We start from the raw sequence: 13,709 nt of genomic DNA, 5'->3' as shown, positions 1-13,709 counted from the left end.
AACCTCTTACATAATAAATTGAACATAATCTTTTAGGTTATTTAGACAAATCAGAATAAAAAATAAAAATACTTGGACAATTTCCTGATATTCAGATTACCTCAGATTTGCTAGAGCTATGACCTTCCTTTGCTTTCGGAAGTGCCTAATAAACAATAAATTATTCTCATATTTATATTGTTTATTTTTCTGTGTGGCGAAAAATAACGTTCTCACCATGGGCAAAAATGTGTTTCTGGCTCTCAATCTTTTCTAGTCCTCGGCCTACGGCCTCGGACTTGAAAACCGATTTCGAGCCAGAAAAGTCTCATTTTCGGCCCTAGGTGCGAAATATACTATTACAGATACAGGTGAAGTCCATTCTTTTATTATGAATGGCGAGACCATTTTTGTGCTAACTTTTCCGAAATTTTATCAGCAGCTCCACTAATTGGATTAGCTTTTAGGAAAACTCTATCATTAGTTTTGAAAGGGATTCTACTTCTTTGTAAGTCAAATCTTTCCTTCGCTTTACTCTGCGATTTTGAGAGGTTTTCATGAGCTTGTTTCCACAATTTTCTCGTATTTTCACTGAATTTCTGGGGCAGTATTTCATCTATTACCCATATATTCGTGAGTGTGTGAGTTGGTTTATGCCTGAATATCAACTCATAAGGAGTATACTTACTACTTTCGTGGAAGCTGCAATTAAATGCTAGAGGTAACCAACTGAGTGGTACATCCCATTTTGTGTGGTCATGAGAAGAGAATGCAATAAGTGCAGATTTAAAATTCCCATGTACTCTTTCAACAGCGTTGGATTGAGGGTGGTATGGAGTACACGTGACATGTAAAATGCCTCTTTGAAACAGAACTTATTGAATATATTAGATTTGAATTGTGGTCCATTGTCTGACACTATTATTTTAGGTACACCGAAATTAGTGAAAATCCTTTGTAGTTCATTGCAAACGGTATTAGCATTGGCTTCTCTGACTGCAATCAGCCAGCAATACTTACTAAAAGCGTCGAGACAGCTAAAAATCATGCAATTACCTTTAGAAGATCTTGGGAGTTTTCCTACAAAGTCTATAAATAATTTCTCCATGGGGTAAGAAGCAACACTGGAAGCCATATAGCCATGATTAGCCTTCTGTGCTGGTTTAGATAATGCACATATTTTACAGTTCTTAATAAATACTCCTACATCTTTAGATATTCCTTTCCAAGTGAAAACCTGTTTAATTTTATTCAAAGTTTTTGTATATCCTAGATGAGCGCCAAACAAAGATTCGTGGTAGTACTTGCAAACCATAGGCTTTAGAACTTGGGGAAGTACTATTTTTGGTTCAGTTGAATTTCGAACATTGCATACTAGAATTCCCTTTTTTATTTGATACGGAAAAATATCATTACCAGCACTCGCTGATTGCATTATCTGCTTCACAAATTCGTCCTGCTTCTGATAGGTTGAAATATCAGTGAAACTGAGTGGGAAATCTACTAAATTTATACTCCATAAATTCTGCTCTATTACTTCGGGAGGAGAGTCTTCAAACATACGGCTTAAGCAATCGGCGACCTTATTGTCAACGCCTTTCACATGCTCTGTAGTAAACTGGAAGGCAGATAACCTTAGAACCCATCTCCCTATCCTACCAAGTTGCTTTGGGTGGTTCAAGACAAACTGCAGTGCATTACAATCAGTTCTCAGAATGAATTTTGTATGTTCAAGGAAATATTTGAATTTCTCAACTCCATAAAGTGCAGCTAAAGTTTCCTTTTCATAGGTGGAATATTTTCGTTCTAATGGTGATAGGGTGCGTGATGCATAAGCGATTGGGGCAAAAGCTCCATCTCGCATCTGACCCAACACACATCCTATTGCAATTGAAGAAGCATCAGTACTTAAAATAAACTTCTCATTGAAATCAGCCATTTTTAGAAGCGGAGGCTGTGACAGAATCTGTTTTAGTTTATCAAACGATTTTTGACATTCATCATTCCATATGAATTTCGCATTTTTCTTCCTCAAGGCATTCAATGGGGCTGAAATCTGTGCTAAGTTGGGGATAAACTTAGAGAAAAACTGCACCATTCCCAAGAATCGTTCAATTCCTTTTACTTTAGTTGGAACAGGAAAATTAACAATTGGTTTTGTTCTTTCTGGGTCGATCGAAATACTATTATGAGAAACCAAATGACCTAGGAAATTGATTTTGTTAGCAGCAAAGTTACATTTCTGAGGGTTCACTGTCAGGTTTGATCGTTTTAATCTACAGAAAACTTCATCTAATAATTTCCAATGATTTTCGAGAGTGTCAGTATATATAATCAAATCATCCAAATAAAAAAATAATCCCTTGAAACGCAAGTCACCAAACAATTTCTGCATTAAGTTGGTCAAAACAGCTGATCCACAACTGATTCCATATGGCAAACGCTTGAATTGATACAAGTAAAATGGTGTTATGAACGCTGTTAGATGCTTCGATTTTTCAGTCAAATGGATTTGGTTATAAGCGCTAGTCAAATCAATGCACGAAAACCACTTAGCATTCGAAAAATAATGAAAACATTCGTGAAGATTTCCTAATGGAGCTGACTGTAACTCTATTACCTTATTTAGGCGACGATAATCAATGCACAAACGATAAGAATTTGGAGTTGGTTTGGGCACCAATAAACAAGGTGACGAGTACTGCGATGTTGAGGGTTCAATTATATCTTCATCTAGTAGCTGTTGAATCTTTTTTCTTAGATATTCCAACTTGATTGGATTCATAGAATACGGTTGAGATCTGACAACCTTGTTGGATGTTAATTATTTAATATCATATTTTATTAGATCGGTTGATCCAATTTTCTCAGTCAGAACATCTGCGTGTTTACTGATCAATTTCTCTAGACTACTCCTATCAAAATAACTCAAATGCGATAAGTCCATTGGAGCCAGTCTCTCCATGATATTATGAACTTTAATTTCGGAATTGTTAGAAAAATCTTTATTAATTAAAGGAAATTTCAAGGGTCTCTTTTCAAATTGAGGTGTATTGTTATTATCTCTATTAGTCCTATAGAAAGCATCTCTTTCGATGTCTGCAAAATGTAAATTTTGTGCCTGGATACAGATTTCATCTAATTGGGCTAGAGTTGTAGGTTTGTTCATGAAAATTAACCTTGACCTTTCGTGAGGACTCAGACCACTTAATATTGTAGATATGACTTCAGCTTCTGATTTTTCCAATCTCAATAGCAAAGCACTGTCTTTTATCGACACCACGTAAGCTGATATAGGCTCAACCGGCGCTTGCAGTCGATAAAATCGATCTTTGACTATTGTTGACATAAGTCTCTGTGGTACAAAATAGTTCAGAACCTCCTGGTGGAATTTATCAAAAGAGTGACTTGAATTGATCGCCATAGTGATTTTATCGCATAGAGGCCCAACTGTGAATGGCACTAATAATTTTAGCATCTGGCCGTCATCTATTTGAGAAGATGACTGAATTTTTAGTGCAATAGTTAGAAACGATAACAAATCATGAATGTTCAGACCATCAGTAGGTTTCAAATTTTTAGTCAAAGATTTTCGATTCTTCACTTTTAAAGACTTGCGATACTTACCTTTCTGACAATGGACAATGCAGCCAACATTATATTGTTGAGGCTATGGAGATATCATCGTATTCTATTGTTTGATATCAAAAACACAATAATAAATATTAAATTATGAAACAGTAATTCATAAAATATATTATAGACATGATACCGCGATTCACGATACATACTTATATAGATTATTACAGTCGTTATGAGATTATCTCTATGATTTTTGTGAGATCGGACACGATCAGCTGTTATTCAAGGTCATTTTACAGCCCTAGGGCCGTAAAGTTTTACCGGCCTGGTCGGAAAACAATCACTTTCGGCCTCCATATGACGCACGTAAACCAGCTCATTACATCCAAGTGTGGCGAAAAAGTAATTAACTGCCTTGCAAAAATTAATGCTCTAATTAGTCCAGTCACGAGGTAGTGAAGAAGGGCCGTTCAAGGAATCAATTCCCAAACTTTTTACATGGTGTCCAAAACACCACAGATTCTCGGATCCTTTCTTTAAGATTTTCGCTAAATAGAGCCATTAGAAAAATCACTCACGCCTATTTAAAAAAAAAAATCGTATAAAATGAAATAGTTACGAGTTTTTATCTTTAAGTTATTAGGTGCTGAGTTATCATATTTCAAAAATGTGTAAAATTTCCGGAAAACCCGAAATTTAGAGGAAATTCCTTTTTTAAACAACTGTGTCTTTCGATTTTTACAATTTGAATTTATGATTTGAAATCTCTCTGGGTGTAATTTACCACTCTACAACCTGAGACATTACAACTCATTTTTGAAATATTATAACTCAGCACTCAATGGCGATAGAAAGCTCAGAATTATTTCATTTTATACGAAATGTATTTTGTAGAAAGTGATGAGTGAAAAAAATAGACGAATAATGTTTGTCCAACGATATAAATTTCTCTTCATGATTAGATTATAATACATGATTTATCATTCTGTGGAATGTAATGTTGCTGTCCATACTCTTATAAAGGACACAGAGCGGATAAGGGAATGGTTTTATTGGTTCGACTATGTTTTTTGAACTGACTTTGTAATCTGAGTCCAATCTTTGGAAACCCTTCAGAATAAAGAGAATACTATGTTATTATCAAAATCAACTGTTTTCAAGCTAACATGATCAAGGAAATTTGCATCAACCAAGTTTTTGCTACTGTTTGATAAACAACAGTTGAGTTTCCATCCTTCACACAAAAAGTTTTTGCATGATAGGAGATTTCAAGATTTTAATCAAAATGTAATAAATTGATCACAAAGGATATCCTTTCCGTTATTACTACAGTCACTTTTTCAATTTGAACAGTGACATTCACTATCATCCTATCTAACCCTGGTGTCCTACTGTACTTGACAATTTCATCACAACAAAGTGATAGAACCGTCTTGAGAAAATGATTGCACCAATCAGGATCTTGATTATTCTGTGCTTTGTGATCACAGGAGGATCTGCTCTTTGGGAGGAGATAGCGGTAAGTTAATGTAGAAACAAACTGTATTATGTAGTCCTACAAAACGTGAATAATATTGATGATTTCACGAGACAATTGTAAGAAATGTGTCTCTTCAAAATCAACTAGTCAATAATTACTTTTGTTCAAGAATAACCAGTTGAATCATTTCAAATGTAATGAATAAGACAATTAAATTGTCAAAAAATACAGATTTATTGATTCTTAGAAAGACCGGTTTCGGTTATTACACCATTGTCAATCTCTATTAATCTAAAACTAAACACAAGAGCAGCAGAATTTATACTAGTGGGCGAGTACTGCTATTGGCCAAGGGCATGAGCGCCTGCCATTGGCCCAGCTAGACAGTCTCTTCCCACTCAACGGTGTCACAAAATGGTCCAACCAGGTGTCACAAAATGGCGGCTCAAGCAACAGACTTGCCATGATAACAAAATTTACTTCCAGTACAAAATAAGAACCAAGAAAACAAGTGATAGATAATAAAACAAATATGTAAATATGTGGTTCTTATTTTGTACTCAAAGTAAATTTTGCTGCCAATGGCAAGCGTTCATGCCCTCGACTAATAGCAGTACTCGCCTACTAGTATAAATTCTGCTGCTCTTGTATTTAGTTTTAGTTTATCAGAGATTGACAATGATGTAATAACCGAAACCTGTCTCTCTAAGTATCAATAAATCTGTGGTTTGACTATTGTGTTTGACTATTTCGTAGTATTTTTCATTTAATATAAATAATTACCACAATATCAAATTCTCAACTACACAAAAAGCAGTTAAATCATTCTCTGATATTTGATTAGTATCATATGATGGAAACAGTTCTTTCTGTGATTTACTAGATAGATGGTGAATGTCCATTTTCGTGAGTCTTTTATGGAATTCTTACTTTTAAACGAGGTTACTCAAAGATTTAGCTAGACTAAGATAGAACTTGTTGTGTGGGTTTCATGAATTTTCCTGAATTAAGTCCGAAAAAAACAAGCTCCAGAGTTTTCTCGAAAAGGGTTTGTCTAGAAAAGTAGAGCTTTGACTCATAGAGGGTGCTTGATAGACAAAAAATGTTCTTGATCATATCCGAAACTGACATCTCTTGGGTTTCTCTTCTTGAGAGAATCTTGCACCAATTATTTGAAGTTTGCAGCTCAAGTTTCTATGAAAAGTAAACACTAGAATATGGCTCAAGTTGCCAGAATATACAGGTCTTCGAAATTTTCAATAATTGTTTTGAAAATAAAAATAGGTTTGTTGTGTTTGTCGTTTACAACGTTTCCAATATAGAACTCCTATTGATTTGTACATAATTATGTCAGTGCTGTAGCCTCAGAACATTGGGCTATCTCTCCTAACAAATCAACACCTATCCCAAGGTAATAAAAACGTACTTGACAGAAGTCAAAACCTACATTCTATAAGTCATCTTATGAGCATTATCACTTTGTTATAAACCGATGATAACAATGCTACTATACACAAAAAAATCTGGTGAGGCGCACTCACACAACTTTCCTTGCCGTTATGAAAATTGATCACCTGACGCTAGTGTTTCCGCGCATCTCAAGTCTACTATTCAAAGATTTGAGCCAGCTGGTGACAGGGCAATAACGCTGGAGACACACATGAGGTCTGCTATCTCTTCATAATGAATGTTTAATAGAATCAACAGTTAGCAATTGAATAATCACATTTTCTCGAATTTCGAGCTTATTTCCAATTTTAGGTGAAAACGTTACTGAACATTAATTGTAGAGATTTTCATGCTCAATATTTTCCACTTAGAATTTTTTGTTTAAATTGTACCTGAAGTCTGATAATCAGGAATCTAAAATCGAAATTTGCATTGATGGGGCGGAGCTCCCGAAATTTTTACAGATATGGGACTTGTGGCAGTTGATTGAACTTATCGATTACTATTTTAGGTATGAATTTGATCAAAATCGTTGGAGCCATTTTAGAGAAAATCGCTAAAAACCCTGTTTTTGACAACGTTTTCGCCATTTTAGCCGCCATTTTGAATCGCATTCGATCGAAATTGTTCGTGTCGGATCCTTATAGTAAGGACCTCAAGTTCCGAATTTTAAGTCATTTTGTTAATTGGGAGATGAGATATCGTGTACACAGACGCACATACACTCATACACACACACACACACACACACACACACACACACAGACCAATACCCAAAAATCATGTTTTTGGACTCAGGGGACCTTGAAACGTATAGAAAACATTAAATTGGGGTACCTTAAATATTTTTGGAAAGCAATACTTTCCTTACCTATGGTAATAGGGCAAGGAAAGTAATAAGTACGACTTCTGAAAACTCTTCAATGAGAGTTGAAATCTCTTGAACTCACTTTTCATTATGATTTACAGGGCCCATATGACATCAGATTCAGTTATGGCTCAAATTGTGATAAAAGAGGAAAATTTAATCTCTTTGAGCCCATAAAAGCAAGAAAGTTGAATAGAACACATTTTGTATACAGTGGTATCTTTGATACAGGAGCACCCATGGATGATAACTTAAAGGTAACAAACTTGGAACTTCACGAAATCATTCCTATTCAAACTGGATGGCGAATGAATATTCTCTCGATGCTAGATAAGATGCAACTGGAAATCACACACATTTCTGAATTCCACATTTTCAATGTGGTTTGATATAATAATAATTATCTAAACTACTTTCGTTGTTGTTAAACATTTCAGATTCAATAACATTCATTGATTCATTAACAGAGGGCTAATAGCCTGGTACTGTTCCTTCCCAGAACTTTGATAGGAATAGTCCAAAAAAAAGTTATGTTTATCACTTCATAATCTCTGTTATGAGTTATTGTTTATCACTTTATAATCTCTGTTATAAGTTATGTATATCACTTCATAATCTCTGTTATAAGTTATTTTTTATCACTTCTTAATCTCTGTTATAAGTTATTGTTTATGACTTCATAATTTCTGTTATAATTTATTGTTTATGACTTCATAATCTCTGTTCTAAGTTATTGTTTATCACTTATTGTCTATCACTAATCACTGACTATCATTATATAGATTTTATAGACTTTACCATTCACTATTATATGGACTTTCCATCTTTGTCAGAGCAATAGAATCAAATCAGCAATACTGAGAGTGCATGGACGCCAGAGTGATATAATGAGGTACACGTTATTATAGCAGAAAAGAAAGATAGGTGAACAGTGTTGCCGATTCTCTGCATCCTATAAAATATAACCGAAACTGGTATATCTGATGGATATCAACTGTTCATTACTGTTGAAAATGAATGAATCATGAATAATGAATCTATTGCCAAATACAATAAATATTTCTACAAATTCAATGAAAAGAATCATTAAATTACAATATTTTTTGGCGTGACTGGAAAAAGATGCCTCAAGCTCCAGCCACGAGTTCTAAACTAGTAGTTCTGTCAACAGTAGACCTCACGCAGTATTCTCATCAAGTACTCTCAACAAGTACCTGATTGAAACTATAGACCTTCTAGAAATACAGCAATAGACTGGCTTCTCCACACGTGTGTAATCACTTGTCAGCTGATTTATGATGAATAATTCTTTAGTCTGATTTCTACTCTAATATTGGCGTATGAAGGAGGCTCCTTTTTCCTTTTATATTATCCTTGAAATGCAAAATTTCCAAAAACCTTGTATATACTTCGACGCGCAATTAAAAAAGGAAAATACCTGTCAAATTTCATAAAAATCTATTATCGTGTTTTGCCATAGATGCGCAACATATAAACATTTAAACATTCAAACATTCAAACATTAAGAGAAATGCCAAACTGTCAACTTGAATCTTAGACATCACTTCACTCGGTCAAAAAAGAAATACATTTTGCAATCTAATAACAGAAGTACAAATGAAACAATTCTGTCGATGGATGATAGTCTATTAATGTTGAATTTTATCAATAATTCAAGTAATTGATGAACAAAATATGAGTGAACAGAAATATATTATATAATAATTGTAGAGTTTAATTGAAATAATAAATTTTATTCTATTCCTAAAGTAGATTTATTTCTTAATGATCCAATAATAAGGATTCATAATTGTGATAAAATATTTTGTTGATAATTTATATCTCTACTCATTGAAATACGATCTGGGAACGTTGCGGAGCTAGAGAAAGATGGCACTATCTGCTCTGTCGAATTAAATACAAGGATAGCAAAATCAATATCAATTACATACTGTCATAATAACGTCACCAATCATTTGACCTCACTAACAGAGAAGATTCGGAAACTTTTTGAACCTACTTGAAATGCATGTTGTGACCCAATGAAACACCATCTCTAAATATGATGTATGAGTCAAAACGTTTTTTATTCTTGAAGGTAAGATTAGTAGCATCGAACAAAGGCACAAATGGACGTTACAACAATGTTGTTGATATTGAAATGAAAGCCTGCGAGTTGGTTAGGAAATTTGGCATGGAAATAATCACAAGTGTATTCGATCATTGCAATCAAACATTCTATTGTCCGAGGGAGAGGGTGAGTATGCTTCATTACAAGAATATTATCGATATGCACCAAATACCAGGTGATTCAAAAATGACTTTACAACTTTGAAAATTCATATGAATCTTATGAACCAAGGTAAAGAGCTGGTTTTGGTGTTGTTTTAAGGAAAAACACTTCAAGTTTTTTTACCTTAAACTAAATGTGTTCTATGTGACTTCCGTTGGTTATCCTGCAGACATTTAATCGATAGTCGATTTCTTCCCAGACTCGCACTAGCGTTTCAGGTGTAACTTGCTCAACAGTAGCGCAAATACATGCTCTAAGTACAGGTAGAGCGGCTGGCAAAATAGGTATTAGGTACATACACCATATTTTATGATACCTCACAAAAAATCCAGCTGTGTTAGGTCTGGGGAACGAGGGGGCCATGCAATTGGATTGGAGCATTACGGCCAATCCACTGATTTGGAAAACGGTCATTAAGAAAATCCTGGACGTCAGCCAGATAGTGTGGTGGTGCGCTATTTTTCATAAAGAAAGAAATTCATTCTCGGTCATCCTCATCAATATGTGGTATCAACAATTTTTGCAACATATCAAGGTACTCTATGCCGTTTTTCAAAACGAAACACACGGCTAGCACGCTCGGGTCCAGTAAAGGCAGCCATCATTGACGTAACTGACGCTAGCGCTTGTGCGGCACAACCAGGCACTAGCGGACTATTTAAGTCAAAATTTGAAGTAGTGTTTTCCTTTGAACAACACCAAAACCAGCTCTGTACCATGTTTAATAAGATTTAAATTAATTTTCAAAGTTGTAAGTCCTATTTGAATCACCCGGTATATCCATATACACTATTATAACTATACCATAATATTCATTCATTTTTCATCCTCTCACCTACTGTAAGAGGAGTGTATAGATGGGTTAATTTTCGAAGCACTAAGTCGACTGAATCTAATAGACGAAATGGCAACTGCGCTTCTTTCTATGACTCTATCCATCACTGTTATTACTTTACTGTTCTCCCTCCATTTTTTGCTCAGCATATTCCTCCTAGTTGGAAGTGATTTTGTATGGACTATAATATCTAAGACGGTACAATCAGGGGAATGCATTGGTGACAGAATTTTCCATTTTGTTTGTTCCACAGTAAATTCGAAAGTCTAATTTTTAGATGCCTGTTGCATAACTTCACTGAGCATTGTACTTTGTTCAAAGTACAAGACATAGACTAAAAATAGTTATTCATGTATTAAGAGCGTGAAACACGACTTCAGAGTCAAAACATTTACCATGCAATGCATTATTGTTTTTTGTTTTTGAAGAGACAGATTCAAGGATCCAAAGTTTTAAAGAACCCCACACGTCAACTGAAGCTTATTGTGTTCCCAAGTGGTATGCTAGTTAGGCATACCAATACCTATGTCCTTTACAAGAACCAGGAGTTTATCTCTATACTAAAATTCCATTCATCACCTGGTTGCAATCCTTGGTGCAATCCGGTGTGATATGCTTGGCAGTCTTTTCAGACTGATTAGTCCTCGTTACCTACATGAATTCCACTCCTGGCCTTCTTTGTAGGACCTTCCGCTGAGGAAGGGGTGGCCAAGTTGTCTCTACGGCGCCCGACCACCCTTGACTCAGCCTCTTGACCCACATTTGTACCTAGTTTTTCACCCGTCACTAGTCTCTTGGGTTTTCCTTTTTGCCCCTCCAAAACTTCGCAGGGTCAAAAGTCTCACCTCTCTCAAGAAGTTTTGCATAAATGGCCGCCCTTCCTTCAGCAGTGGTGAGTTTTGGCCTCTCCAAACTCGTGACCCATGTGAGTTCCACTCCTGGCCTTTTTGTAGGTCCTTCCGCTGAGAGAGGGGTAGCCAAACTGCCTCTAGAGCGCCCGGCCACCCTTGACTCAGCCTCTTGACCCACATTATTGTACCTGGAGTTTCACCCAAGCAATGCTTAGCGGAGCATTGTAATTTTCATGAGAAGGATAAAGAAGCTATCTGCTCCAATTACATACAAATTTTTCTCTACAACTGCAGTATTGGATTCCAATACAATAAACAATTTTTTCAAATTATTTTGGAAAATCGATCTGATGATAATTGAATTAATCAATTTTGATTATTCTATCCAATTAGAATAATTTATTTTATTATTAGAATAAGATAAAACAATAAATTAGTATCATCTGCAAAAAGAACTTGGTAGGACCATGATGTGAACATGAGTCCCTCAGCCTGAAAGTCAATGCTCCAGCTGTCTCCGCCACCAAGGGTGTTGGCAATAAAGGCTAAAAAGTAGGAGCATGAAGTTATTGGAATTGAATTTTTCTACAATGTAGCCTACTGCGCATGCACTTTGGTTATAGAGCGCAAAGTAAACATCTGGCGAGCGTAAAATAGATTCCTCACTCCTCACAAAAAAAATGTTTAATTCGAGTATTCCATAAAAAATTGAATATTCCAAAGAAGTGGCGGTTCACTTCCAATTCCAAAATTTATTTTCAATCATCATCCATTATCATCTCTTATGGTTTCCAATATTGTTTTCAAATTTGAATTTGTGGAACTGTAGTATTCATTTGATGTGATAATTGATTATTTGTGTGATTGTGAAGAATGATTCCATAATACTTCAATATCAATCTCTTCCATGCATTTATCATTTTTTAACAGTTCACTTGTGTGATGAAAAACTGGACTGTGAATTACAACTTCAACAACGTACCTGCTCTTCCTTATGGCGAATACAGAGTGGAGGGGTCATTCATTAAGATTCATCAATATAATAGAAGAGAGCTGATATCATGTACAAGATATTATGGATTCATTACTCCAAAAATACCTAAATCTCCAAAGAAAACTCAGCAGAGTGATCGCATGACGGATGTTTCATCACTTATTACACCATAAGATTCACTGTTTCTCAAAAAAATTAATTTCACTCTCAAATTTGAAATGTTCTCGGGGTCCAATGTGTTCACAATTCTAGAATAATAAGCCTGGCAGATAGTTCAATTAGCATTACAATATCACTCAATCATAAGAAATCAACCAATGTATCACCGCTTCATGAATAAATATTGAAATCACAGTTGAACCGGATTTATCAAATTGACGTCCCCAGTCCTAGTAACCTTCTGCTCCAGCTTCGGTTATAGTTTTTTCTAAATCATATTGCTTTGAAAAATCAATAGTTGGCCTTGCATGTTAATAGAATCGGATGTGACGATGCAACTTCATGATCATAGTGATTTTGTCGAACATTGATTTACACTTCGTAATGTCACTTTTGGGTACACATAGAATATATACCCCTCGTTGGTTGTGACATGTTTATGTAAAGCTGTATTTGACCTACATGTACCCAACTGGCAGTAGTCAGTGAAGCAAATGAGATTGGGATATTTTTTACATTCATGCGCCTGCTGAAATAAAATATACCATATGGTTCTTACCAGCTCTTCAAGGAGCTTATATAAAATTCTGCAATCAATTGCTGTAGACTGCTGCTGCTTTATCAATTGGCAATCCTTACCGCTGCTCCGATTGACTCCGCAATTATAGATGCTGATTTGATTTGATTTGATTGAGTCTTTTATTTATGTAGATTACAATATATACTGGCTTATACACTTATATACAATAGCTTACAATACAGCAAAATTATAGATGAATTTACATAATATAGACTAAGAAAATAATTATTGAACTGTATATGATATGAAAAAGCAGTTTGTAATATAATAACTATAGATAATAATCATATTGTTATGCATCTACATAAATTGGCGGAGCTTTGGACATATCAATGTCCATTCTTCGGAAAGAATATTAAAAATATCCTCCCCACTAACTCTCTACCAAAACGTTAATTTCGTTATTTAAACTAAGGATTTATTTATTAATGGAAATATTGTAAAAGTTTTAATCAATATGAATATTAAAGAGAAAAAAACAGAAAATTGATAGAGTAAAATAATTATATAGGTTATAGTGTCTTTTGAGAACCTAAATTCTCAGACAACTATAATTAAGTTTGGAAATCATGCGAGACCCCGATGGTGGAGGGGTTAGTGAAATTTCTAGTACTATTCCAGTGGTGAGGAATCCGAAAT

At 34.9% G+C, this 13,709-nt stretch overlaps 1 protein-coding gene across 1 annotated transcript; it reads left to right on the top strand.

Annotated features, from left to right (window-relative positions):
* The first annotated feature begins 4,951 nt into the window (after positions 1-4,951).
* LOC120355805 lies at positions 4,952-12,645 on the top strand. Its single transcript, XM_039444518.1, has 4 exons — positions 4,952-5,080; positions 7,460-7,615; positions 9,457-9,615; positions 12,268-12,645. Exons 1-4 carry the CDS (start codon positions 5,003-5,005, stop codon positions 12,502-12,504), a joined length of 630 nt encoding a protein of 209 aa, XP_039300452.1. The 5' UTR covers positions 4,952-5,002; the 3' UTR covers positions 12,505-12,645.
* Positions 12,646-13,709: the final 1,064 nt, after the last annotated feature.

The sequence above is a fragment of the Nilaparvata lugens genome, unplaced genomic scaffold (genome assembly GCF_014356525.2).
Source record: "Nilaparvata lugens isolate BPH unplaced genomic scaffold, ASM1435652v1 scaffold4860, whole genome shotgun sequence".
Classification (NCBI taxonomy): Eukaryota; Metazoa; Arthropoda; class Insecta; order Hemiptera; family Delphacidae; genus Nilaparvata; species Nilaparvata lugens.
This window is presented reverse-complemented; position numbering and strand designations above follow the sequence as displayed.

Bases quoted from the DNA above. Each gene is read 5' to 3' on its own strand.
- LOC120355805 (XM_039444518.1), top strand. From the start codon at position 5,003: ATGATTGCACCAATCAGGATCTTGATTATTCTGTGCTTTGTGATCACA. The intron at 5,081-7,459 runs GTAAGTTAATGT...TATGATTTACAG, and splicing joins CTCTTTGGGAGGAGATAGCG to GGCCCATATGACATCAGATT. The intron at 9,616-12,267 runs GTGAGTATGCTT...ATTTTTTAACAG, and splicing joins TCTATTGTCCGAGGGAGAGG to TTCACTTGTGTGATGAAAAA.